Below are 27,464 nucleotides of genomic sequence, written 5' to 3'. Positions count from 1 at the left end.
AATAAAGGGGAATTAGGGGTTGAAAAGGCACTATATCTCCGTTCGTAAGCTTGTAAGGCGTCTGAAACTAGGTCCAATCGATTTTCCAGACATTTTCACTAAAGGAAAGTATGTTTTCATAGATTTGGTTCATGTAGGAGGGAAGATATTGATTTTATTCGCGGTTCATACACTTTTTTCCCCATTGTGCAGTGGGTCTCAAACTTTATGCACTCACTGCTTTTTCATTAAGTTTAGAGTTCAACGCAGAGCCAAGTAAATTTATTACACAAAAAATAGCTTAGTAGAAGAACCAAACGCCCAGAAGTGTTCGTCATTTTGTTATCGTAACACAAAACTCATTATAACTTCAAGCACTGATCACACTGCACAGTGGTGCAGAACATCAATCTAGCTGTACGAAATTAATAGCGCCCAGGGATGAAGAGATAGACATTTGATGTCTTCAGCAACATTGTTCAGTTTTATATGGAGCATATTCCAATATCAAAATTTTTGCCGAGGGGTCCACCGATAGCGAGATAAAAATGCTAACTTTTTTATTCTTTAAATTAGGGCTTTGATGTCTTCGACAAAGTTGTTTATCTGATAAAAATACATAAGTTTGTTGAATAAGTCAAAGTACTATCACATCACCCTCAGGAGTTACAGTCAAAGTAAAAAAAATTCTTTAGAAAACAGTGTTTTGAACCTGGCACTTTGTAGATCGCATAAAATGGTTCGCTGTCTTTGGAACATAGTTGTAACAAGCCACGATCTACAATTGTCTTATACATTATGATGGGTTTAGAAGTTGTTGAAGACCTATAGAAAGCATTTAGTGTATTTTATTGGCAATTTTTGAAGGCTCGTCCATCGAAAAGTGCACATTTTCGCAACACCCACTTTTTTGTGATTATTTTTTATGATAAGCGGAACCATTTCCATTTGTAATTAGCGGAGAAGTCGGTGGAAATAGTAGAGATTTGAATGATTGAAAATACAATTTTTATATGAAAACTAGCTGATCCCATACGAACTCCGTTTCGCTTTCAACTTGGAATATGTCATGAACAGTTAGTATGAAAGTCAATTGTCAAGCATTTTCCAGATTCACTTCCGAATTCATTGTCATTCATTGAATTCATTGCAAAAATATTGGACGATCACTTTTCTGTCGTCTGCTACTAAATTTGAAATCAGGAATCAAGTGACCATCCAAAACACCTCCCGTGTATACATTTCAGCTCGATCGTTGCATAACAACGCAATTATTGCCAAAAAGTTAAACCCCTTTCGATGACCTCTTATATAATCTTTGATACCTGAAATCGTTTACCTGTCCCTCAAAACTCCCGTGTGCAAATTTTCAAATCAATCCATTGTATAATAAAGTCAACATCACAAAAAACAGTGGATAGTTATCATGGACAATCCTTTTGGCGGACCTTTGATCCAAAATTGGATAATTGGAATCAATTGTTCGTCCTTAATAATTCCTATGTGCAAGTTTTCACCTCAATCCGATGTATAATAACCTCAATATCACAAAAATATTGAAAAGTAACATGGATGACCCTTTTGTCGACCTTTACACTAAATTTGATGCCTGAATTCGATTGCACGTCATTAAAAACTCTCGTTTACCAATTTTCATCTGAATCCGATGTATAATAACGTCAATACAGCAAAAATAGCAAACAGTTAATATGGACGAGCCCTTTAACTGGCCGCTCACACAAAATTTAATACCGGCAATCGATTGCCCGTCCATAAAAATATCCGAGCGCAAATTTCATTCTCAATCCGATGTATAATAACGTCAATATCACAAAAATATTAAAAAGTTAATATGGATGACCCCTTTTGTCGGCCCTTCACACAAAATTTGAAATCTGAATCGATTGCCCGTCCCTAAAAACTCTCATGTATAAATTTTCATCTGAATCCGATGTATAATAACGTCAATATCGCAAAAATAGCGAAAAGTTAATATGGACGACCCCTTTTGTGGGCCCCTCACACAAAATTTAAAACCTGAAATCGATTGCCCGTCCCCAAAAACTCTCGTGTATAAATTTTTATTTGAATCCGATGAACAATAACGTCAATATTGAAAAAACAGTGAAAGGTTCATATGGACGACCCCTTTTGCCGACCCCTGACTCAACATGCAATACCTGAAATCAATTGCGCATCTCTCAAAACCCCCACGTGCAAATTTTCATCACAATCCGACAAAAATAAAGTCAATATCGCGAAAACAATATTTGTCTTGTATGGACGACCCCCTTCAGAAGGGGTCATCCGAAAATCTGAAAACATTTTTCATCATTCCTGGTCCTAATGAGCATCCACGCCAAATTTCAGCTCTCTAGCTCTTAAAATGGCTGAGTCTATAGAGGACAAACAAACAAACAAACAAACAAACAAACAAACAAACAAACCCACAGAAATTGCTTTTTATATATATAGATTACCTATTTTACTTATAGAAAATATTAGACACGAATGCCATAATTATGGTAAAGTGTCAAAAATAAAACCTGAAAAAAAAACGTTTAGAAAAAACGTTGATAACATTTAATTCATTAATAAAGTGTTGCAGTTTTATATTATATATTTTTTTTTTATTAAAAGAAATTTAAATTCGATTTTTTATATGATATCAAATACTAATGTAGTGCTCTACCAAATTTAATAAATAAGTTCCATTTTTTATGAGTTTAAATGATTTGAAAAATCGAATTTAAATGTCTTTTAATGAAACGATATGTATAAAATAAAACTGCAACACTTTATTATTGAATTAAATGTTATCAACGTTTTTTCTATAAGTAAAATAGGTAATTTTCATATAAAAAGTGTATTTTCAATCATTCAAATCTCTACTATTTCCACCGATTACCCCGCTAATTTCAAATGGAAATGGTTCCGCTAATCATCAAAAATAATCACAAAAAAGTGGGTGTTGCGAAAATGTGCACTTTTCGATGGACGAGCCTTCAAAAATTGCCAATAAAATACACTAAATGCTTTCTATAGGTCTTCAACAACTTCTAAACCCATCATAATGTATGAGACAATTGTAGATCGTGGCTTGTTACAACTTTGTTTCAAAGACAGCGAACCATTTTATGCGATCTACAAAGTGCCAGGTTCAAAACACTGTTTTCTAAAGATTTTTTTTACTTTGACTGTAACTCCTGAGGGTGATGTGATAGGACTTTGACTTATTCAACAAACTTATGTATGTTGATCAGATAAACAACTTTGTCGAAGACATCAAAGCCCTAATTTAAAGAATAAAAAAGGAACCATTTTTATCTCGCTAGCGGTGAAAATTTTGATATTGGAATATGCTGTTGCTGAAGCCATCAAATGTCTATCTCTTCATCCCTGGGCGCTATTAATTTCGTACAGCTAGATTGATGTTCTGCACCACTGTGCACTGACATGACACTTAGAACCAAAATTCGATCAAATTTTGTCTAAAAGCCTCCTACCGTCGACATTGCGCGGCAGCAATTCGAGCATAAAAATTTGACTCAATAGCATGGACTCCAACCTTCTCAGTCCGTTCGAGTAGTCTGAACTGATCGATAATTATCAAATGTCTGGTTTAATTTTCCAGCCGGGCTTCAACAGCTACATTTGTTTTTTAGGAACTACTGAACCAATTGATGTGAAATTCGGCATGGAGTAGTTTTTTGAGTAAAGAGTGAAGTTAAGGGGAGAGTGGGGATACTTGATCCCCTTTTATTATTTTCACCATATATTTTTGGAAAAATTTAGCAACTCGCCGTCTTTGACATTTTCTGACAGCTTGTAACTTCAAGTTTCTATGCTCCAAAAATTAGAACGATACTTGAACCCGTTGATGAACTAGAAGCATTTTCGTGGGAGTTAAAAAATTGCGATTTTTCTGAAGTTAGGGGAGACTTGATCCCCTATTGAAAGAGACTTGATCTTTTATTCAGGAAGCCCTAATCCTTGTATAAAAATCAAACAAAACCGCAAGATAGAATGTTAATCGACTATTTTGGTCATGTTTGTTCTCATTTCACAATTTATAGCAGACATAAGAAGAAAATTCTATAACTTTGTCTCAATGCTAATAACATTGCATACTTAAAGGCGCTATTTTTTATAATTAAGAGAAAATTAATTATTTTTGCTCTTTTCTTCAGACAATTGTTTGATAAATATTAGTTTTTGGATAAATATTAGTAATTGCGTAATCTGCAATCATAACGATCAATTCAGAACAAGAATATGCCGTTTGGAAGGGGGATCAACTGTACCCAACTCTAGGGGATCAATTGTACCCATAATCAACATTTTAGAAAACTTTTTCTGAAAAAAGTTGAGAGTTTTCCATTGCTTTGAAAATATGGCATTATGAAGTTCATTTTACGCTCGAACGATTGATACATTAGAACAAATATTTTTATTTATAATTTTCTCATGTAAGGAACATTTTAAAGTGATGAAAAAGATCTTCAAGTTACATTTTGTGAAATTTTTCAAACAAAGTTCAATTACTCAAACAATTATTTTGTTAAAATTTTTTAAACTACAAGCATTGTTATTTTGCTCAATTTGGCACATTTTTCAAGAACATTTGATCTTTGTAAGACATTCCAGTTTCGTTTTGTAAAATACGATTAAAAGCAGTAAAATTCAATCTATTGACAAGTGAATCTCATCAAATGTTGTGAAATCGCTTAGGATTTACATATTCAGATAGTTTTTAGTACACAAAGGCCCCTCCCACCAAAAAAGGGGGGTTCCCATCCAATATGAAGAAAACCTAAAAAAAAAATCCATATCAGGAAACACGTAGGAGTTATTTTTATCGAATAATTTTGATTGTTATTGAAGCTCTAAAATAGTCCTTTTTCATCACATATTGCCTCATAACTTCAATACAAAAACAAATTTTAGTAATCCGTTTTCAACAAAAGATGCGCCTTATAAATATCTGAAAAAATGCTGAATAAATAATTTCGATAAAATATCAACATGAAAAGATATCGACAAAATACTGAGTTTTATGAACCACCCTAACTTCATGGAATCAGTTGTCATAAAACCTTCAGTTCAAGAGATAGAAGTTTGGTGTTCTCGACAAAGTTTAATGAATTATTAGATTCTACAATATTGTAGAATAATGTATGCCTCTATCTTATCACAGTTAGGAAATAATTTTCGGACCTCAGAAACCTCGTGAACCACCCTAGAAAATTTCCAGTCAAAATGACCGCCTCTAGACTTTTAAAACAGTTCATTTAAAACATCAAATGCATTAAACCTAAGGGGAATACGCTCCTAATTGTTTCACGCTAAATTTCATTTCACTGTGCAATCCCTTTTTAGCAAATCTCTGTGCCGAAAATGCGCTGAAAAGTGTACTGTACCAAAGATGATATGATTGGAAAAGCACTACTGGCATAAAGACTTGAGCTCCCAAGCAAAATGATGCATGACCACTACATTCAAGCGAAACAAAAAAACATTTTATAGGATTTTCATCTTATTGGCTAATTCATCAAAAAAAAGTGAAAATCGAAGGATCACGTCACCATAACCTTAGAAAACTCAAAAAAAAAATTTGCGCCACAGAAAAGCTCGTAATTTACCTGGAGGAGAGAAAGACAAAGCTCTACAATCAAAAGTGAAGAATGTAAAGAAAAATCCAGCATACTTTGCAATGCAACATCCGGATTTTTTTCTCGAGGCTAACAGAACGACTAATTATTATTAGTTTGTTACGATTTAGTGCCAGGCACGATTTTCCTATATCTTTGGATAACGCGCCGCTATTGACCCTTCCCCTTTGTAACACCTGAATGTTTTTGGCAGAATGTTTGTCGAGCCGGAGTTTTCAGTGTCCGGAAAGAGCAATTTCTGTTTTACAGTTCTTCAATCTTCTGAGGGTCATTAAACATTTATTGAAAATTAATCTTACAACTGAGGGAGGCAATCTGATACAATTGTTTTTATTTTCCGTTGCAGTGCCTTGAGGAATCAGCTGTTCCAGTTCCCCGAATGCTTCCCTCAACACCCTCAGTAGTAACAGCAGCATCAGCAAAACCCTCAGTTAACGGAGAGGTGAGCACCGGTAGACCTTCAACGGTCAATAGGATTCTACCGATCGCAAAATCCACTGTTTCGACTCCAACGTCTCTACCAAAAATCCCGGTCAGTACAACAGCCAGCGCTAAATCAAGCCCAAGTCCAACAACTATCAAATCTGTGGTCGGCAGCAGTACCAGTCCTAGTAGTAGTAACGTTAACAACAACATCAGCACTCCCGTAAAGGAGAAAAGCGACAGGAGATGGTTGCTAAGGAGGGATAAATCGGAACAACCCAAACAAAACGGAAACCAAGCGAACGGGACGAATGGAACTGCTGGAGGTAGCAGCAAAAAGGAAGACAAAAAACTTAAGAAAGAAAGCAAAGACGACAGCTGTGCAAAAGACCCGAACAAGAAGAAAGAGGGAGGCCTGAAGAAACGAAGATCGTTGTTGAGTTTGAAATTTTAGATAGGCAGTTAACGAATCAAATTTTGTAGCAAGATCAAAGAGGGGGAACATGCGTGGGCATGTGCCAAGATAACGAATTTCAAATAGAACAGAACATAATTCTTTCAGTTTGTGTTTTCAACTCCAGAACAAGCAATCCATATCAAGTATTAATAAGAAAGGAATATTATTTCTACCAAACCAGTACAGTAAAATAATGCTATTATCAAACAAAACCGCTTATTTGCCACCACTACAAAAATAAAGGATATTACTGAGTCCATTTCCAACCTTAATTAAAACCTATAACAGCTGCTTAACAGTTTCTATGAAACGTGCTTTGATCTTATCGTGAAGATAAATCTATGTAATATCATTCAACTATTTTATTTTAACGATGCACTTTTGAAATATTACAACCTAACTTCGTTGATCGATTTATTTAAAATAATAAATCTTTACATCTAGCTTAAGATAAAAAACAAAGTTTAAACGAAGCAAATGTGGAGCAACAAAAGGTAACAATTACTGTACAGAACAATGTAGATCGAAACAGCTGTTATGAGAGAATGTCGTTGTTAATGTTGACATACCAATACTGTAGTAGTGTACACAAACGTTGACATTTTTGTTCTTTTACCAACAAAACAATACATACATCGTAGAGCAACTTTCTTTTGATAATTCGATCGTCAAATACCAAGTGATACTAGTAGGACAGTTTGCGACAAAGAAAAGTGCCCGGCATTCACGACGAATGCACGGAAAATCTTCCTTTCCAATTTCAGTTCAGTAAATGAAACCCTAACGTGAGTTCAACTAGTTTCCCAATCAATCCCCTTACTCTGTACATTCATCCTGAGGCCTTCATTCTAGCTATTTCAAAGCACTAAGCGAAAAACTAATGAAACACAAAAATCTAACCAATGAGTGAATTCGACTGTATGATCAATTATTGAAGAAGGTAGATCGAACATGTAGATTAGTTTAGTTAACAAATTCGAACTTAACAATAAAACTAAACTCTTTACAATCAATTATGATAAACAATGAAAAGTACTAGAAAGAATCCATTAGTTAGTTTTACTGAACCTCCTTTTTACACTAACTTACGTAGTTATAATCTAGTTACTGAAAACTATTGGAGAAACATCCGCAAAAAAAAAAACAAATTAACCAACTACGTGTTGTGACATATTACGGAACCGAGGAAAAAAAACCCTAGGATAGCCACGAAATCAAGACAAGTATACTTTACAAGGTAAAACTGAGAATCATTGAAGACTTTACTAATTTATGTCACCTTTAGCGCGTAAAGAGAAACTCGATATAGCGGTGAGTGCCAGAGAAATTTGAAACAAGATAAAAATTATTAAACAAATTGTAGCATTTCTGATTTATATACCATTCTTATTGCAAACATTGTGTAGCGTTGTTGCATTTCAACTAAGTTGAGAAAGTGTCAGGAGACGGGAATGTGTTAATAAGTGAGTCTATTGTGTAGGTACTGTATTTATAGGACGCGTTGGAAGCTATGTTGCTCTTTGTACAGTTTGGTAACTAAGCTAACATTCAAACAACTTCAACAACCGGTTGGTTGAACAAAAGTGTTTTCTGTTATCTGTTGGCAGCAATCGTTAAATAAATAAAGTTTTTAAACATGTAATTGGTTTTTTTGTTTTTGTCTGCAAGTATTTAAAAAAATTTAATAAAATCAACGAATCACATGTGCCTAATGTTAACTTACTAGTAATTATAATCTATATGACCCATTCCAAGCACCCCTCAACTGGAGAACCGATTTTTATTTTTCATTATCCAAATATAAATTACATAGCGTTAGAAAGGTTATTTCTTGAGTGTCATTTTCCATAAAAAGGTATTCAGCTACCTTTTTTTAGAATTGAGTATGTTAACGTTGAAATTTAAAAATTCTAGTATGAAATTAAATTGATTTTTGCAAATATTCTTCAATCATAACATAACTTTGTCAAAAAACTAGCTATGTCAAAACAAATTACTGCAAAATGATGGTAGAAAAGCCATCTTTTAAGCATGATATAAGATAAATAACAGTTACTGCAAGTTTACGCTCTAGAGTCGTTGATAAAGGTATCTATTTTTAAGCGTTGTGACGTCACGAAAATTCTACTGTTTTTAAATTTATGATTTACTGAAATTTCATATATTGTCGAAAATTGGATGTCTCATCAAACTTTTTGAGTGGAATTTAATGCAATTTTTAGATTGAAAATCGGTTTAGCAGGTTGTGAGTTGCACCCGGGTAAAGAATGCGTTGTGACGTCACGAAAATTTATTTACTTTTTTTCGAAAACGTTCAAGACTTTTTACCTTAACACTATGATAGTATTTCTTCAATACAAGTTCAACACAACATTGTGCTTCAATAAACGAATTCTTTTATCAAGTTTTCAAAGAAACTAATTTTTTTTTTGCATTAACTTAGTTGTTTTTAAACATTTCTAATAAAACATATTTAACAGCACTTAAAAACGCTTGATTCAAGAATAAACAAACTATCAAACAAATGAAATCCTCATCGATTTTGTAAAAGAATATTTGTGAATCATAAAGCAGATAGTTATCTGTGATTTGAATAAAAATCTTGTTAAAGATCTAGTACTTCATATATCTATGTTAGAATGAAAAACACCGCTAGAAGCTTCTTTTTCTTTCTGGCATTATGTTCAAACAAAATAAGTTCCATGAAATAAATGTAATGAGATTCAAAAAATCTGGTAAATTGGTAAACTTAATAGATTAACTTTTTTATTAAAAAAAATCATAAGATTTTCATAGCAAATAAATAAATTAAAATTAATTCAATTATTTTAATAGAAAACTGCTTTTATTGAAATTTCCACCTCAAAGAATGTCACTAGAAAATCCAAATCGAACCCCGTGTTAACATAAAATCTCACAAAAGAGACTTTAAACTGAATTACAAAATTTAATAAATTCAAATATGTACTACCACAAGGTCTCATGCAAAATTTGGGTCAGATTATTCTTAGGAAAGAGGTTGCGCAACACACCTAAAGTTTGTATGGAATTATGTAGATTTGGTTCGGCATGATAAAAAAAACCGTTTTTCGTCAATAATTTAGGTCTTTATCAACCAATTTTTCTTTTAATTTGAGTATTTTAAAGCTTTGATTATGACAATATTTTATCTGAGGAACGCGTTTCGATTAGTTTCGATTAGAGTTATCATAAAACAGCTAGAACGTTCAAAATTAGCGTCGATTAACGATAATTCATGTATTTTTTGTATTTGACCCATCAGAAGCTAATTTTTGAAACTCAAAAACCTTTTTAACTAAACCATTGTCGAAATGGGATCTTGAGATAAACTATTTGTCATAATGAAAGCTTGCAACTTATAAGATTTTCATTAGATGGCTGATTTAGGCACTCTAGTGTCGATTAACTATCTTTGGCAAGATCGAAGGCTTTGAAATTATCATTTATTTTTCCTTTCCTTTGCAATTAAAGATTAAAAAGAATCAGAAACACATTTCGACGCTTTTACGAATAAATATTTCCTAGTTTTAGTTTTTTTCTAAATAATATTCACATGATCGCATAAAAAAACTTCGAATAAAATTGATGTGAGCAGTGTTGCAAACCTTATCTGCTTATATTGGCCTTTGAGATTAAATTCCATTTAATTTTTGGGAATAAATGGATCGATTTCATCACCAAATCACATTATTTATTAAGTTTTTAAGCATTTTAAGTAAATCAAGTATTCATTTCAAGATTATACTTTGATTTATTTCATGTAGCTAACCATCAAATTTCGTGACGTCACAACGCTTTGCAAAACCCTGCTTTGAAAAAATGGTGCGTTGTGACGTCACGAAACTGAATCGCTCTAAAATAAATTGAAATCAAAATTTTAAAAAATCAAAAACAGTGATTTGTTGGTTGTAATGAATCGATACTTTTCTGAAATTTTCATAAAATTTGATCAAATAGAAGAGCAGAAAATTGCGACGTTGTAAAAAAAATTGAAAAGTGGGAAAAGAGGCGCGTTGTGACGTCACGATTCATTTTGGTTATATTTTGTTAACTATTAACTCTATACAAATATTTTTGGTTTCAAATTGTAGAGAATTAAATTTTGACCCTATGATGTACAATTTTTAACAATGTGCGATATTTTTAACAATGTGCGATATGACCTGTAAAACTTACATACAATATACCACAAAATTGTTTTGCAAACGTTGTGACGTCACGCTGGAATGGGTCATCTATATATATAAAAAGCAATTATCTGTATGTTTGTTTGTTTGTTTGTTTGTTTGTTTGTTTGTCCTCTATAGACTCAGCCGCCTTAAGAGCTAGAGATCTGAAATTTGGCATGGATGCTCATTAGGACCAGGAATGATGAAAAATGTTTTTAGATTTTTGGACGACCCCTTCTGAAGGGGGTCGCCCATACAAGACAAATATTGTTTTCACGTTATTGACGTTATTTTCCGTCGGATTGTGATGAAAATTTGCACATGAGTGTTTTGAGAGACGAGCAACCGATTACAGTTATCAAATTTAGGGTCAGGGGTCGCCAAAAGGGGTCGTCCATATCCACTGATTAATGTTTTTTCGATATTGGCTTTATTTTACATTGGATTGTGATGAAAATTTGCACATGAGTGTTTTAAGAGACGAGCAATCGATTACAGTTATCAAATTTAGGGTCAGGGGTCGGCAAAACGGGTCGTCCATATCCGCTGATTATTGTTTTTGCGAAATTGTCGTTTTTATAGATCGTATTGTGATGAAAATTAGCACATGTCAGTTGCTCACTGTTTTCGCGATATTGTCGTGATCATGTATCGGATTGAGATGAAAATGTTCAGATGAGGGTTATAAACTATGAGCAATTGACTCCAGGTAGCATGTTCCGTGTCAAGGGTCGGCGAAAGGGGCGTCTATAATCACTGTTCACTGTTTTCAAGTTCCTGAGGTTATTTTACATATAATTTGAAAAAAAAAATGGCACAAGGGAGTTGTGAGGAACGTTAAATTGGTTTTAATTATCGAATTTCGGGCCACGGGACAGAAAAAGAGGGTTTCATTGAAAGTTCAGTGTTTTGTGCAATAATTTTGTTCGAGGCAGTTAATTGATACCAATTTAAGTGTGAAGGTCAAGCAAAAGAGTCGTGCACATAAACAAATAGGACATGTTTCTGCCATAATGTCTAGATTTTGCAACCGATCGAGAAGAAAACATTCTCACATAAATTTTAATAAAAATCCAATCAACCGTATAATTTGAATTTCAAGTAACAGTAATAATAGCGACTTTAAACACTGATGAATTTTTTGAAAGAATGTTTCGAATTCATTTTCTAAACTCATTTTGACGTACCAATGATTTAAAGCGAAACGAAGTTCGTACGGGATCAGCTAGTATATATATATATATAAAAAGCAATTTCTGTGGGTTTGTTTGTTTGTTTGTTTGTCCACTATAGGCTCAGCCATCTTAAGAGCTAGAGAGCTGAAATTTGGCATGGATACTCATTAGGACCAGGAATGATGAAAAATGTTTTCAGATTTTCGGATGACCCCCTTCTAAAGGGTCCATACAAGACAAATATTGTTTTCGCGATATTGACGTTATTAATCGTCGGGTTGTGACAAAAATTTGCACATGGGGGGTTTGAGAGATGAGAAATAGATTCCAGGTATTAAATTTAGTGTCAGGGGTCGGCAAAAGGGGTCGTCCATATGAACTGTTCAGTGTTTTTACTATATTGACGTTATTATGCATTGGATTGATATGAAAATTTGCTCATGAGTGTTGTGAGGGACGAGCAAACGATTACAGGTATTAGATTCAGAATCAGGGGTCGGCTAAAGGGGTCATCCATATCAACTTTTTAATGTTTTAAAGATATTGGCGTTATTATGCATAGTATTGAGATGAAAATTTTAAGACGGAGACTTTAAGGAACGGATAATAGATTCCAGTTATTAAATTTAGTAGAAGGGGTCGGCAAAAGGGGTCATCCATATCAACTGTTCAATGTTTTTGCGATATTGGCGTAATTATAGATTTGTTTTTGATGAAAATTTGCATACGAGTATTTTGAGGAAAGATCAATCGATTCCAATTTCCAAACTCAGGGTCAAAGATCGGCAAAAGGGGTCGTCCATATTAACACTGTTTTTGCGATATCAATGCTTAAATACATTGGATTAAGATGGAAACTTGGTACGTGGCAGTTTCAAGGAACGAGTAATTGATTTCAGGAGTCGAATTTTTATTCAGAGGTCTGCGTAAGGGGTCGTCCATATAAACTGTTCAATGTTTTTGCGGTATTGACATTATTATGCATTGGATTGAGATGAAAATTTCACCATAGAAATTTTGAGGGACGCTCTATTGATTCAGATTTCAAATCTCGAACCAGGGGTCGGCAAAAATGGTCGTCCATGTTATCTGTTCACTGTTTTTGCTATATTGGGGGTTATTCTGCGAGTCGAGTGACGTGATTCTTAAAATTTCACTTCTTTATCCTGACTCCAGGAAAAGTTTCAGAGAAGTAACGTTAGTATGAATGAGCTCCAAAAATGGATCACAGAACATTTGAGCTGAAACTTCTAGCCTAGAGTGGTTTCTGGAGTCGGCACAACGAGGTGACGATCTTGCACATCACGTCACGTGACTCTCAGACTAAGCCCCGTTGTCTTGATTATACATCGGATTATAATGAAAATTTGCATTTGGGAGTTTTACAGCACATGTAATTGACTTCACGTGTCAAATTTTGACAAGAAATCAGTAAGAGCGTTTATCTTAAAAAAATTTCGATTTTTTTTTGTAATTATTACGTTGTTAGGCATCATATCGAGGCAAAAATTAAAACACGAGAGTATTGCAGGACGCGGAATCGATTCCTGATAACAAACTTAAATTAAATTAGACGACGATTAGAGGGTCATCCACATTTACTGTTTAATGTTTTTGCAATAATTGTTTATTATGCAAGAGATCCAGACAAAAATTCATTCACGGGTGTTTTACAAAACGGACAATTGATTTATGAATTTGAATTTTTAATAAGACGACAGAAAAGGGGTCGTTAATATTGCCTTTTAAATATTTTAGACATAATTTCGTTGTTATGCATCCGAAAAAGATAAAAATTCGTACACGGGTGTTCCCTTCGACAGTCAATCAATTTCTTATTTTAAATTTCCATTTGGTAGACAAGCAAATAGGTCGCTTGCAAATTCTGTTTAGAAGTTTTAGCCATTTTTTTGGTGAAAATGCGTCCAAATTACCAACCAAATACAAAATCATCAGCTTTAAAGTTAAAAGCGAAGCGAAGTTCGTACGGGATCATCTAGTTTAAAATAAAAATTGGTTTTTTTTTGTTTTTTGTTTTTCTGGGATTTTAACACAAATGCAGATGTTCAAATGCTCAGAACAGCAATTCAACGTTTTCACTATGTCGTTAAATGCGATGTTCGCTCGACAGTTGTTAACACATGAGGGACCGCGAAGAAATCTAAGCCGGGAAACATAAAAAACGCCATTCTACAGGGTCCGGCAATTGAAGTGCTACATTGGAACTAACAAATGATTTGAACAAAACAAAAACTTTTTCTTTAAAATTTAATAAGATTTACATCAAAACAGATCATATTTTTATAATCCATTGACGCCTTTCGATTTTTTTGTCCTTGAGCTTAACCACTCGCTGCAGAAGCTCAAGGCACATATTCTAAAAAGCTCGCAGGTAGTTTTTGTGGTACTTTATCCCAGGATTCAACTAGATGACGCTTCAGAACTTCCAACCCGTCATGTTTTGTAGAGTAGACTTCGGGCTTCTGTATACCCTAGACAGCCAAGTCCTTAGGGTTCAGATCCGGCGAACTCTCCGACCACTCCGTACTCAAAATAAACCCTCGAAAAAAATTCGCACACACAAATTGGGACCTCTTTCCTTCCTAAGCCAATACGAAGTTCTGCTGGAAAACCACCAACCAAAACCAAAATTAAGACGTGTCCACAGTTCGAGGACATGCCGTAGAACTATTATCGATACGTAAATTGATTGATCTACATCTCTTAAGGATGTTCGGTTGATCTTCACCAGGAAAGTACGGGTGATTCCGACCCAGACCTTAAATGAGACAGATTTCTGTTTTTTCACAAACCGCTCCAAATTTTTCATGCGCAGACCGCGTAAGCTGCGCCTTCGCCCTTTCTACCCGCTCTTGCTTCTGTTCAAACGAGAGGTCTTGAAATCTAAGGATCTTGTAAGGCTGGTCCTAAAGATCATCTTCCAAGAGCCGACGCCGATTTTGATCCGGTGTATTAAAATCTATCGCCAATTTAGTGTTACTACGTCAAGAAATTCTCTCAGAGTGCATCTTGATGATCTTCACCATGGTAGGTGTCGCCACTGTAGCCGATCCCCACCATACTATACTTGGGTACTTCTGATCTCCAGGTATCTTCCTAGTGCGAGCCAAAATTAAAAAAAAAATACATACACTCATTGGACAACTCACGAAATATGTTTTTCTACCGTTTCACAGCCTGGAACTAGGCAATCAAAGCACTACGTTAAGGTTCGAGGACTATTTTTACAGAAAAAAACACTTGATTGCGGAATTAGCAAAAATATCCTCTGACATCTTAGACATAATGTTAACAAGGTGACAAGGTGTCATCTAACTCAGTTTTGTATACTTCGAAATAATCACTCCTAAAATTTTGTAGCAGTTCAATTGCCGGACCCTGTATAACTACAAAACCACTGAGCCAAATTTTACAAACTTAGTATCATTGAGGTAGCAAAAGTGTTGTTTATAATTTTGCAGAATAATATTTTTCTTTAAAATGTATAGCTTTTGAAATCTCTTTTTTGCAAATTGAAGATGAATAAATTTGCTATCAATCATCTGAACTTCGTTTTTGCGTATGATCAACAGATAGACAAAATTATAAAAAATGCATTTTTTGGAAAATTTTTGTTTTATCGACAGTTTTAGACATGATGATAACATTTGGTAACAACTCATGACATGATGGTAATATTTTTAAAATCTGATCATGTATGCACCTCAAATTTCAATTCAAATCATAAATTTCAAGTGACTGTTTATCAAAGTCGCTTTAAAATTGAAAAAGTTATGGTTATTTTACTAAACCGAAATGTTTGCAATTTTTATAATTTAACGAACCACAGTAAAGGGCGAACACGAAATTATTGCGACACATTCAACAGGGCAAAACTTTTTTACCATTGGGTAAAAATCAACCAAACTTTGCCCACTTTCTCATTGATGTGTATTCCCAAGCAACCAAAAGTCTCGTTAAAAAGGTCGAACACAGCTTAATCAGCATAATCAATGTGCTGAAGTTCGTTTTATTCATCCCAAAATTTAAGTTCTTATTGAAACTTTGAAGTTCCATTACAGATCTGAACGGCCTTCTATTCAGTCCACATGTATAAAATATAGTAGTAAAAACAGCAAAAACAAAAAATAATTCTCCTCTTCTCTCTTACTTTGGTCACCTGGTGGTGCTGCCGGTTTCTCGGCATCCATCTTTATTCCTTCCATCACCTCCCTCAATTGATCTTACTTAATTGCTTTGCTTTTAACTTTGTTCGATACATGCCGGCACGCACGCCAATTCTGCTACACAATTATTTGATTCGCTTACTCAAGCAATCCAACAACCTAGTGGTACCAGACTTGAACTCGATCCTCCGAGATGATAGCCAAACACGCTGCCAAGACGCCACGCCTAGATGTTGCCTTGCCGCCAGCTAAAATTCGAAGTGGTTATAAGCTTCCTAGAATACCCGCAAGGGCAGCCAGCGGCCTGCAGCAAAGACACATGTTGATTATTACTAAGAAGCATTACGAAACGGCATATAAATCAATCATCGGGTAACATGATATCGGTTTAAAAAGATGGAATTCCATGTTTTTAACTGTTAGGCATAAAATTATACAAATTCTTGAGTTTATCTTGATATTTAATTAATGAATTACTTCAACTGACTTTCTAGGTGTTATAAATTCGTGGTAAGTAAATACAGTTGGACGCAATTTTATAAAGTCAAAATATTTACTCTTTTAAAAAAAAAAACAATAATTTGCAAGTAAGCTTCAAGTTGTTCTGATTTGAAGTTTCAAAACATATTATACATTTCAACAATTTCCAAGCTCCAAAAAATTATTTATTTATTATATGCCCTTTTGTGATGTTCGTTCACATTTCATATTCATGAAATGGCGAACATGTATCAAAAAAGGCTATTTGAGGAACTTTTTGGAACTTGAATTTCACAGAAGGCTATTTGAAAAATTTCTTGGAACTTTAAGTTTACAGAAGACTGTTTGAGACATAATTTGTAACTTTTATACTGTGTGGATGCAATTGACATGTCACAAAAAAGGCTATTTGAGGAACTTCTTGGAACTTCAAGTCAATAGAAGGCTATTTGAGGAACTTCTTGGAACTTTAAGTTCACAGAAGGCTATTTGAGATCTAATTTGTAACTTTTATACTGTGTGGGTGCGATTGACATGTCACAAAAAAGGCTATTTGAGGAATTTCTTGGAACTTCAAGTCCATATTTAGAAGGCTATTTGAGGAACCTTTTGTAACTTTCATGCTCACATTCGAGAAAATTCGGTACCAATTCCCTTTGGAACCTTTGTTCAGCGAAATTCGACCTTTGGAGGCACGGGTTTAAGTAGATATGAGACTTTTGGTTGCTTGGGTTGGAACTGAGGGGTGAGCCTTTCGTGACAAAGGGCACAGTAAATGGCGAGATCTACAAATCTGAGTGCCTCGAGAAGCGCATTTTGCCGTTCTTGCAGCACGATGAAGCTCCGCTATTTTGGCCAGATTTGGCATCATGCCACTATTCTAAAAGTTTCTTGGAGAGGTATGTATAAGGTGAATTCTGTCCATTTTGTTCCAAAGGACATGAACCCGCCAAGCAAGCAGAACTGGGCAATAATGAAGCAGGAACTTCGGAAGAGCAAGAAGACAGTCAAAAACAAGAAGGACATGTTAAGAAAATGGAAAAAACTGAGAAACTGGTACCGGATGATACTGTAAAGACTTTGATGGAGGGCATCAAGCGAAAATGCGTTCAATTTTTCATTCAAGGCTCCATCGGTTAACTTTTCTTTTTATTTTTGAAGTAAATATATGCATAAAAATGGTTTGACTCTAAACATTATAAGAAAATTGGCATGACATTTTCGGTGTCGCAAGAATTTCGTGTTCGCCCTTTATTACTCTTTCAGCTTTTAAAAACAGCGAAATCTAAAGTTTTCGTGCTAAAAATTGTTGTTTGTTTTCCACAGAAGCAGAGTAATCTGCTTTATAGTTTTCAATTTTTAAACAATACATGAAAATGACTTTTTTTGTGTTTAAAAGATATAAAATTAAAACAAACATTTGGATTATACATTATAAATTTTGCAGTTCCTGCTTTGAATCTGATTATAACTTCGATTCCGAATATTGTATTTGAATTTCATTGGTATTTTGTTTATCAAACTTGATTTGAAATCATGATTATGATTCGAGAAACTGAATTTTGGTTCTAAATAAAATCTGATTTTAGGTTTTAAATTCCTAAACTCATATTAGTTGTGTCTCTATAGAATTAGCATTTCACATACGAATGCACACACCATGCGATCCATGATGAAATGATAAAAACATTTTAAATATTTACCCATGAATTTTTCTTGACGGGAGAATTTAAGTTGGCGATAGAGGTGTTAAATTCATTGGAAATTTTATAATGCATTTAACAAACATAATCAGAGTTATCATTTTTGATAAGTTAATAAACTCTTCCGCTATGTATGCACATGATGAATTAACAATTTTTATTTGAAGATACCAGAAAGTATTTCTATGCAGACATAATGCTTATTTGAAAGCATTATACTGTACTCATTTCCAGTTCCCTTACACATTTAAAATGTTAAGTATTCGTTAGGGTGGCATATGAAATAAAAATCAAATCATAGGGGCCCCGCGAAAAATTGCCCTGCTTCTCCGAAGGCTTAATCCAGTCCTGCAAGTAGATAATTTAAATACCATGGGCCAATTTCCCCAAGTGGTTTCAAACCCTGGAATAACATCAAGCACATATAAGGTTTCTAGGGCTATCGAGGACGGAGGTTAGCGCACCTGGAATTCTTTTGTTATACAGACATTTTTCCGTAATTCACACCTACGGTTGGTTTTTTTCCGGTAAAAATTGTGGGAGAGGTTATTTAGCCCAAAGAACCCAGGTGTTTATCATGAAAATTATTTTTAATATGAACATTTCAAAACGAACCCACAAAAGTGAAAGTGTGTTGTTGACATATGAACGTATCATATGCTTCTGTTATTTAACTAGCCTAGAAAAATGTACTTACATAATTAAACAAGCACCCAATAATTGCATCCGTTGGAGACCTACACTGCCGTTCTAAGCAAGATTGTCCCATGTGGAAAAACATGCAAACGAGAAAAACGTGATATATTTCCAAATTGTCTCTCAAACTAAAAATTCACCGAAAGTTTTTTCGTATTGAACAGTTCAAGTTAATCATTTTACAATGTTTTCTGCCAAAAAAAATACATTTCCTTAAAAAAAAACAGCAAGTTAGAGCCAAAAATGCTCCGTGTGACACTTTTGCGTAGAATCAGAACGCATGCCGATGCTAGTTCTACGAAAAACTGTCCCACGGCTACAAGTTTATTTTTTTCCCAAAAACTCATGCTAAACCGTAATTTGTTATCTTATTTTGATCGCCGCTGGGATATATTCTTATCTAAGTTTGTGGCATATCGGCAAATTGAAAATCTAATTAGAGAGCAATTAAGACAGACATGAAAATTGATAGGTGGAAAGGTCAAAGCTAGAGCGCTTTGGGTAGAAGAAACGAATAGATGGTGAAACTGTGAGCTTAGGGCATTGTTTTTTATCGACAGCATGAAACTGCTTGTGTGATTCTTTACCCAGCACCTGCTGGCTGTTTGTAGTAAGTGACGAAGAAGCCACATTGCTACCCACAACCAGCTCAGATGGGTCGAACACATGAGGTTGCGTTCGACCGGGCCCGGTCTACCCAAAGCGCTCTAGCTTTGACCTTTCCACCTATCAATTTTCATGTCTGTCTTAATTGCTCTCTAATTAGATTTTCAATTTGCCGATATGCCACAAACTTAGGGGAAACCGTAATTTGAGAAATACGTTCCTCTTTGTTTATAAAAATGTATAGGTGAGTATGGATCCTGTAAGTAGTGCCTACCGAAAAGTGTTGAGTGAGAATTTCTCTGAATAAAACACTCAAGGCTTCTCGCTCCTCCTCTGCCCTCTATTTTAGTGTTTTTTTCAGTGAATAACATTAAATTCAACAGTTTGAACTCATCTTAAGACAATTTTTAATAAAATTTGCATTTTTCATAGAATTTTCTCTAGTGTGACATACTGGCGTAGAACTATCAACATAGAGACAACCACCTTGATGAAAATTTCGTATAAGTTCAAAACAAAGTATACTTGTTTGTGTTTTTATTCGAAAGTTAACATTAAAACAGACCGTTTCCAGCAAAAAAGTGAAAATGACCCAAAAGTCACATGGGACATTCTTGCTTAGAACGGCAGTACAGTACACAAAAAAAATGCTCATACGCTTATGACCTTAGTTTTGTCATGTTCTTTCACTCGGAAAAGGAAATTTTCATGAAACATTAATAAGTTACGCAAACGCAACCAATTTGCAAATCATAGCTTGTGGGGAATCGTCGGCCACATTTTGTGGGGTATCTTGGGTCACCCTGCAATTTTTTTGTATGCCAAATAAAGAGTAGTGGAACATATTTTGTCCATTTTTTTTCCAATGCGAGAGAGATGAACATAAATCCTATATAAGGAATTTTGCCGAAACGTTCGCGAGCCAGGTTTTAAGAACTATTCGATCATACACAACTGTCTGTTTTATTTCCTCATCTGAAATTGCGTAAAAATAGCCAAATGAATTATGAAATTTCAGTTTTGGGTCAACTCATAAACTTTGCATGTAACCTAGTCAATTTGGATTTAGTGTCCCACGATTCCCCACAGTTTTTCAAAATCCAAAAAAAAAAAAGATATTCGATGGGCCACTGGGGCTGAATTCAAAGGAATTCAACGACTATTTTTGAAATCATAGTTTCATAGGCCTTCGTAATCCCGGTATAAAATTCCCATGTGTTAAGCATAGAAAACAAACGCCTTCACTCCAATTTCACTCTGATTAGTTGTCATTCTTATGGAAATCTACATAAGAGTAAAGAGCAAGCTTTATTCTTTTTAGCAGGCTCAAGCCCAATTCAGCCAAGATTATATATCGTTTCTGTGTGATTTTTCTTCATTTAATACCTTAACACATACAAGATTCTTAGTGTGAAAAATATTTCGTACCGCTTCGCATTTGATCGTATCAATTTTAACGACCGTTTGATGACTATCGTATCTAGTTGTTGGCCTTTTGAAATGCTATTTTTATCTTTTCTATGGTAACTATCAACCCATTTCCATCACTCTGTAGATGTATCATGTTGACAGTTTCTTTTATCAAACGTAAGACAAAATCGGTAACAAAAATTAGCAATGGCGCAAACATCCTTCAGGGCAGAAACTAGTGCAACTAGACTCAGATGAGCAGATAGATCTCAGGTCCCCGATAGACTCTGCGGGTGATGTCTGTCTGTCTGTCTGTCTGGTGCTCGTCATCAGTGCCGATTGTGATGTAAATAATATCTTAATTGCCGCTAGCCCCTCGACGAGCGATCCAACGACTACAACTTATTCTATGAGCAAAGTAGAGTGGTGGTTGATAGGCTATAAATTGCAAAGCTCTCGAGCAGCGAAAGCTCGTAAAAACTGTTGTGTTGCTGAATGGCAACACTTTTATTTCTCCCTGATGATGGGCTCTAGTCAATCGCCTTACAACGGCTATCATCCTTGCAGCGGGCGCGCGTCAAACAGAACCGACCCCGATACAATCGCTCATGTTGATCGGAGGAATTAATTCCTTCTGTCGAGTCAGTAGTGGGGGTGCCTGGATCCTGGATCTGACGAATAATGGCAACGAATGGTCCGTTGACACAAGCTAGAAAGCTAGAAAAAAACAGGCGATGCACTCTATTTGTGGTGGCAGGGGGCTCACTATAAACACGTCCATAATTTGATATACCTACCTATTTTTCCGCCATCAACGGAAATGGTGCCCGTTGATTTTTCTGAATCCTTTTTCCCGAATCATGTCATATGGGGAGTAAGTGGAGTTACTTGTATGAAAAATTTTCATTTAAAACAAATGCAACTTCTACAAACAAATATTGTATTACATTTAGTCCAATATATCATTCAATTCAAACATTTGGAAAAATGAATAGAAAAATTCACAACCCCATTCCAAACATTTGGGTGAAAATTTTGAATTCGAAATTCAAGACTCATAGGTATAAGAAATCAGAAAATAAAATTAAGAATCAGATTTTTTTTCTATTCGGTTCACGGTATTAGCAGAAATATTTTCCAACTTGTTTGGGTCATTTGGGTTGAATAAATTATTAATAAGCATGTCAACATTTCGTGCATGATAATAAATTGGAACCGATTTACCTCCGCGCGTTAGCATTCTTAGGAATAAACCTGACCTTACCCTAACATTAGCATTTCGAATCAGATTTGTCACAAACCGACCAGTCATGCCAAAACAAACTGAATAAAGGGTAGCTCCGGAAACAAGAAGGATCAAATCAAGGATCGAAAATAACCGAAAATTTTCCCAAAAATCAAAAAATCTATACGAAGTGGTCTGAAACGAGTGATTTTTGATGTAGAGGAAAGTCGGTTAGGACGGATATTATTGGTAAAGAAAATCGCCACTTTCGAGATCATTAACAGAATTTATAGGGCCCTCAACCGCCCAAGAAAACTTTACCCGCTAAAATTCATGAAGTGTCAATTTTACACTTCATTGGAACGTTATTCCCTTCCATGTCAAATCTATTCGATCAGAGTCTCAAAGGGGTTTATTGGTGGGACTTGCAGAATAAGATCGACATAATTTTTTTTCCTCAACTACAATCATTCTATGTAATTTGTTAAAACAGTAGATAGTAATTATTAGGCTAGGAGAACAAATCTTGAATACACATTTTAACAATTTATAAGATTTTATCTTACGTTAAATAATTGAAATAAACCAAAAAATTAAAATTTTTACTTTTTAGTTTTTACTCTATACCGTGACAGCGGGTAATTCCGTGAAGTACATAATTCCGTGCATTTTCCTGAAAAAATGTTTTTATCTATGCGAAAAATTATTTATATCCAACATAATTTTATGCTATCGTGTAGACATTGAACTTACGCACAATGCTGTCAAATAACTACAGCATTTTATGCTTTACACAGCTCAAGAAAAATAAAAACGCCAGCACTCTTCGGTTGAAACGTAACTTCCTGGTGTTGCAAAGCGTTAATGCAAAGTTGAGTCCGCAATACTTTGTTAACTATATTTTTCTTCGGGGTCATTCACTAATTACGAAAATATTTAATAGGGAGAGGCTGGGGTGTAACCAGATTTATTACCAGGTTTATTATACCTAGCTTGAAAGTCATCGCATTTATTTAATCAACACAAACTGTAGATAAATAACAAAGTTCAGAGTGCACGGAATTAGGTGCAAATGTGCACGGAATTAAAAACTTGCAAGAAAGAGTGCACGGAATTATGTGCACGAAATGCATTCAGATGCATTTTTCCAAACTTTTCTCGTGTATTTCATCAACTACGATATTCTTTCCTTAAAGTACATTAAAAATCCTAACTAATGGTGGGTTTGTGACCTTTTAAATCATTCATTTGAATTTTTACACAGTCTTGAAAAACAAAAATCGCTGAGGTGTACGGAAATACTCGCAGTCACGGTATCTATTTTGTTTCTCAACCGATTTGAACATAATTTATAGTTTTGGAAGCCTCGTGATGTAACTCAAATTTGGGTTTCAAACAATGTTCAGCTACAACTACTCAGTTTTCCGTTATTCGAAGTCTAAGAAAAGCATACGAGAAAACATGATGCGGAAAAAGTCTGTAGATGAGCTACGAAATGCTCAAAACAATTTTCACTATTGCCGTTTTCGTTTCCTCCACCGGCGCGGGGCGAAACTTTTTCTGAATGAACAAACAAAATTGTCACCCGGGACGATGCAAAAATATGGTTGCTATACTCACCCTTATGCTTACCCCCAACACTGACAACTTCTACGGGTTGCAAGCGTCTACTTGAGGTTCAAACCTCGGGCTAAACTGGTGGACTTCTGAATTAATAAACGAACACAATGACAGCAGTTAGGGCAAAACTCGTAGATAACTAGGTTGCCACTGCTAATAAAAGAAAACACTATTGGTGTCCAAGAAAACTGAGCTTAAAAGCTATACGTTGCGCACCAGAATATATTCCATTGATTTTTTTAAGATTAAGTCCACCAAAAACGTAGAAAGTGAGATTAAAACCGTAGTATTCAATCCATTAACCGTAAAAAAAATTTTGATAATACTAGAATATTTTTAGAAAATGTATTCGAAAGTTGACGTAATTTAACATATATTGGCATCTTAAGATTTTCGAAATAGGAAATACAGAAGTTTTCAAAGGTAGCTGTTTTTCGAACTTTTTGTCAATTAGAAATTTCTCAGATTTTCTAAAACTTAAATTTAACGTTGCACTGGATTTTGAGTATATTAACGTCAGATTTCCGAAATAAATTTATATTCACCAGAAAAGCAATTTCATACCGATTCTAATGATGTAATCATGCGCGGATCTAGGGGGGGGGGGGATGATGGGGGTGATCACCCCCCCCCCCCAGGCGGGAAAAATAAATCATCAGTAAAATGTTCACAAATATTTTAACTCAATTTAGATGAAATATAACTTTTTCATGTGTCCAAATATCTTAACATTGATATTACCATTTTTACGCGTGTTTAAGAATTCAATAGTTGCTTAAAAATATGGAATTGAGTATAAACAGTATGCGCATATATATTTTCGTGGCTTCGGACGCGCGAAAAGGATTAAGCTTGCACCTCACTCTCTAAGGAATTTCCTTAAGCATGATAGCAGATTAGTCTCTGCTTTCAGGAACATGCATGCCATCGAAAATGATATGGGGTAAGTACATACATCTGCAACTGAACCGTAAAAGCATCGAAATGGTTTCAAGTTCTACTAGCAAATCTGACCTCCAGAATGATCAGTCGTTTGCATCTGCTGCAGACCCATTAGTCTATGAAATAGATATAGGATACTCAACTATTGATGAAATCACAAAGCTTAACATTTTAACTGGACACTGGATACCTCAACCACAATTTTCGTTTCCATACTCCGAGCATTTGAAAAGTCGAAGTGCTGAAATAGAAAAACGATACCAAGGTGGCCAGCGAACCGGGAAAACCGGGAAAAAACCGGAAATTGAAAATAGGACCGGGCAAACCAGAAAAAACCGGGAGTTTTAAATCAAAACCGGGAAAATTCTCTATGGATCGTTTTCCCCCCTATATAAACAAATTGAATTCTAAAATAAATTCATTTTTCAATTTTTTTCCCAAAAGCGACATAAAATTGGGATCAAAATTCCATGGGGAAAATGTGGGCAAAAGTCGATAATTTCTTGAAAAACCGAGATTTTTTAGCTCAGCACATAACTTTTAGTGCTCTGGAGTGTTCGAGTTACAAAATATATTGATTTTTTTTTTGTAAATTTACTAATTTTTGACACAAATTTTTTATAAGCATCAAAAACGCAAAAAAAAACTTATGTATCTTTCATATGTTCGAAAAAATTGTTTTTTCAGTTTTTAGAGCCGGCAATTTATAAAATTATGCGGGCAAAATGCGAGAAAACAGAAAAATTCAAAATGAGTGACCACCATGTTACATGGTTCATTAATAAAATGCCCAATAGGTAGAACGAGATACCAAAAGTTTGTGTGATTCTATTTAACATTTTGCGCTTTTACTGGCAATGGCATTCTTTATTGATTAAAAATTTGAAAAATACAGATAGTTAAAATGTATGAGCTAAAAATTACATCAAGATATTGTCACAAAGCTAGTTTGAAAAGCAAATTCGAGCTTTAGAATAATTTTCAAAATTTGTGTTAGAACTTCAAATTTAAAATTTGAATTACAATATTTAAATTTTCTGGTTGGATTGCAAATTCATACTCAGAGTTTAGATAAACATGCCAAGTTTAAAGTCAAGCTCTTAGAACTCAGCCTCAGGCTCAAGTGTTCAAGACGAGAATCAAATCAAAATTTTAGAATAATTGGAGGAATAGAATTTAGTGGATTTTGTTCTCAAAATTGCAGAGAAAAAAATTAAATTAGAATATCAATCAGTATTATTCAGTTAAAATTTGAATCATAAATCCAAACTTGAAGTTTTTAGGTTTTGATTTAAAGATCGGTAATTCATCGTTGATGATTATATTTCAAATTTCATAATTCAGAAACCAGAGCCCAATTATCAAATTCTATGTTCAATAAACTAATTTTTAATTGGAGCATCATCGTTTTAGTTGAATCAAAAAAGTGTTGACAAAATTATCAAAAAATTAGAGTTTTGCAGCAGATGTAGATTGAGATATGAAGAATCGATTGGTTTATGTACTTCACTCAAAGTTGGTAATTTTGGCACCTCACCCTCTGATTCTGAGGGTCTCAATTATATTCTTCATCCTTTGTTTAAACAATTTTCTGTAGAAAAATCCCAACAAACATCATCGTTATCAGAATATTCTTACGTTTGACATTGAAAAAAGAGCTTATTTAAGTTTTCAAAAAATCCATCTTGTCACATTCATGTATTTCGAAACAGGGAAAATCATAAAATCTCGATCGAAAAACCGGAAAAAAAACCGGGAATTTAAAAATGGAAACTTGCCGGCCACCCTGCGATACGCAAGTGCAAAGCATTTGGCAACATTCAAAAGTTGCCTAGTTTTTTCCAAAACTGAGCAAGGTTACTTTTTTAAAATTTGTCTGCTCTTTGTAGTCAACCTCACTGGTGGAGTTAATAAAACTGTACAATTGTTAAATCTTGTAACTAAGCCACTGATTTGTTTTTAAAAATTCACAGCAAAAAAAACGCTGTAAGTATTCGATAAGATATAAAGAGACGAATCTATTCAGCAAACCTTTTCAATAAAATTCAATATAATGATAAGAAATCTATATTTTATTTGTCTAGATACACGCTTATTTGTGTTTTAAATGTTTATATAGTTTAGATTGTTTTTGATTGACGTCTTGAAATTCTTATTTTAATGGAACTTCATGTGAAAAATATGTGAAAGTATTGAATAAAAACATTGACGGGTTTCGATAAGAAATGAAGCAGCATACGGTTTAAAATTGTTACTCAAAAGAGAAAATATTTCGATCAAATATTATTGAAACTTGTATAATTGGCTTTTTTACCCGAATATTGTAATGGTTTCAAAATTAATAAGACGTAGTTTTAAGTTTAAATTATAAAACCAGAGATGCTCATTTGAGTAAGTTGAAATCATACCAACAGATTTATTTATTTTCAAAAGTAAATTGCTTATGGATTTCTAATACGATAAAATTAAATGAATGGTCATTCCATATCCCCAACTAGATAAATAAAAGTAAATTTAACTTCATACTAGTGACGAAAAACATTTGTCTGCGTTTTGTCAAAGACTAAGCCAGCCACAAACAGATGTACAGAATTCTTTGAACAAACATTTTTTTTAAATTATCTTCAACATTATTTACATGTTGCTGAATTCTCTTTATCTTAAACATCAATATTTTTTCTGTCACAATTTTTATTTTT

At 34.3% G+C, this 27,464-nt stretch overlaps 1 protein-coding gene across 1 annotated transcript in view; it reads left to right on the top strand.

Moving 5' to 3' along the window:
• LOC129742264 (uncharacterized) overlaps window positions 1-8,173 on the top strand; it is a 25,150-nt gene extending 16,977 nt beyond the window's left edge. Inside the window, exon 4 of the mRNA XM_055734139.1 lies at window positions 5,998-8,173. Within this exon, the coding sequence (XP_055590114.1) occupies window positions 5,998-6,528 (531 nt within the window). The 3' untranslated portion in view covers window positions 6,529-8,173. The remainder of the gene's footprint in view (window positions 1-5,997) is intronic.
• Window positions 8,174-27,464: the final 19,291 nt, after the last annotated feature.

This window comes from Uranotaenia lowii, chromosome 2 (assembly GCF_029784155.1).
Source record: "Uranotaenia lowii strain MFRU-FL chromosome 2, ASM2978415v1, whole genome shotgun sequence".
Taxonomy (NCBI): domain Eukaryota; kingdom Metazoa; phylum Arthropoda; class Insecta; order Diptera; family Culicidae; genus Uranotaenia; species Uranotaenia lowii.
Note: the sequence above shows the minus strand (reverse complement) of the source record. Positions and strands in the feature narration are given on the sequence as shown.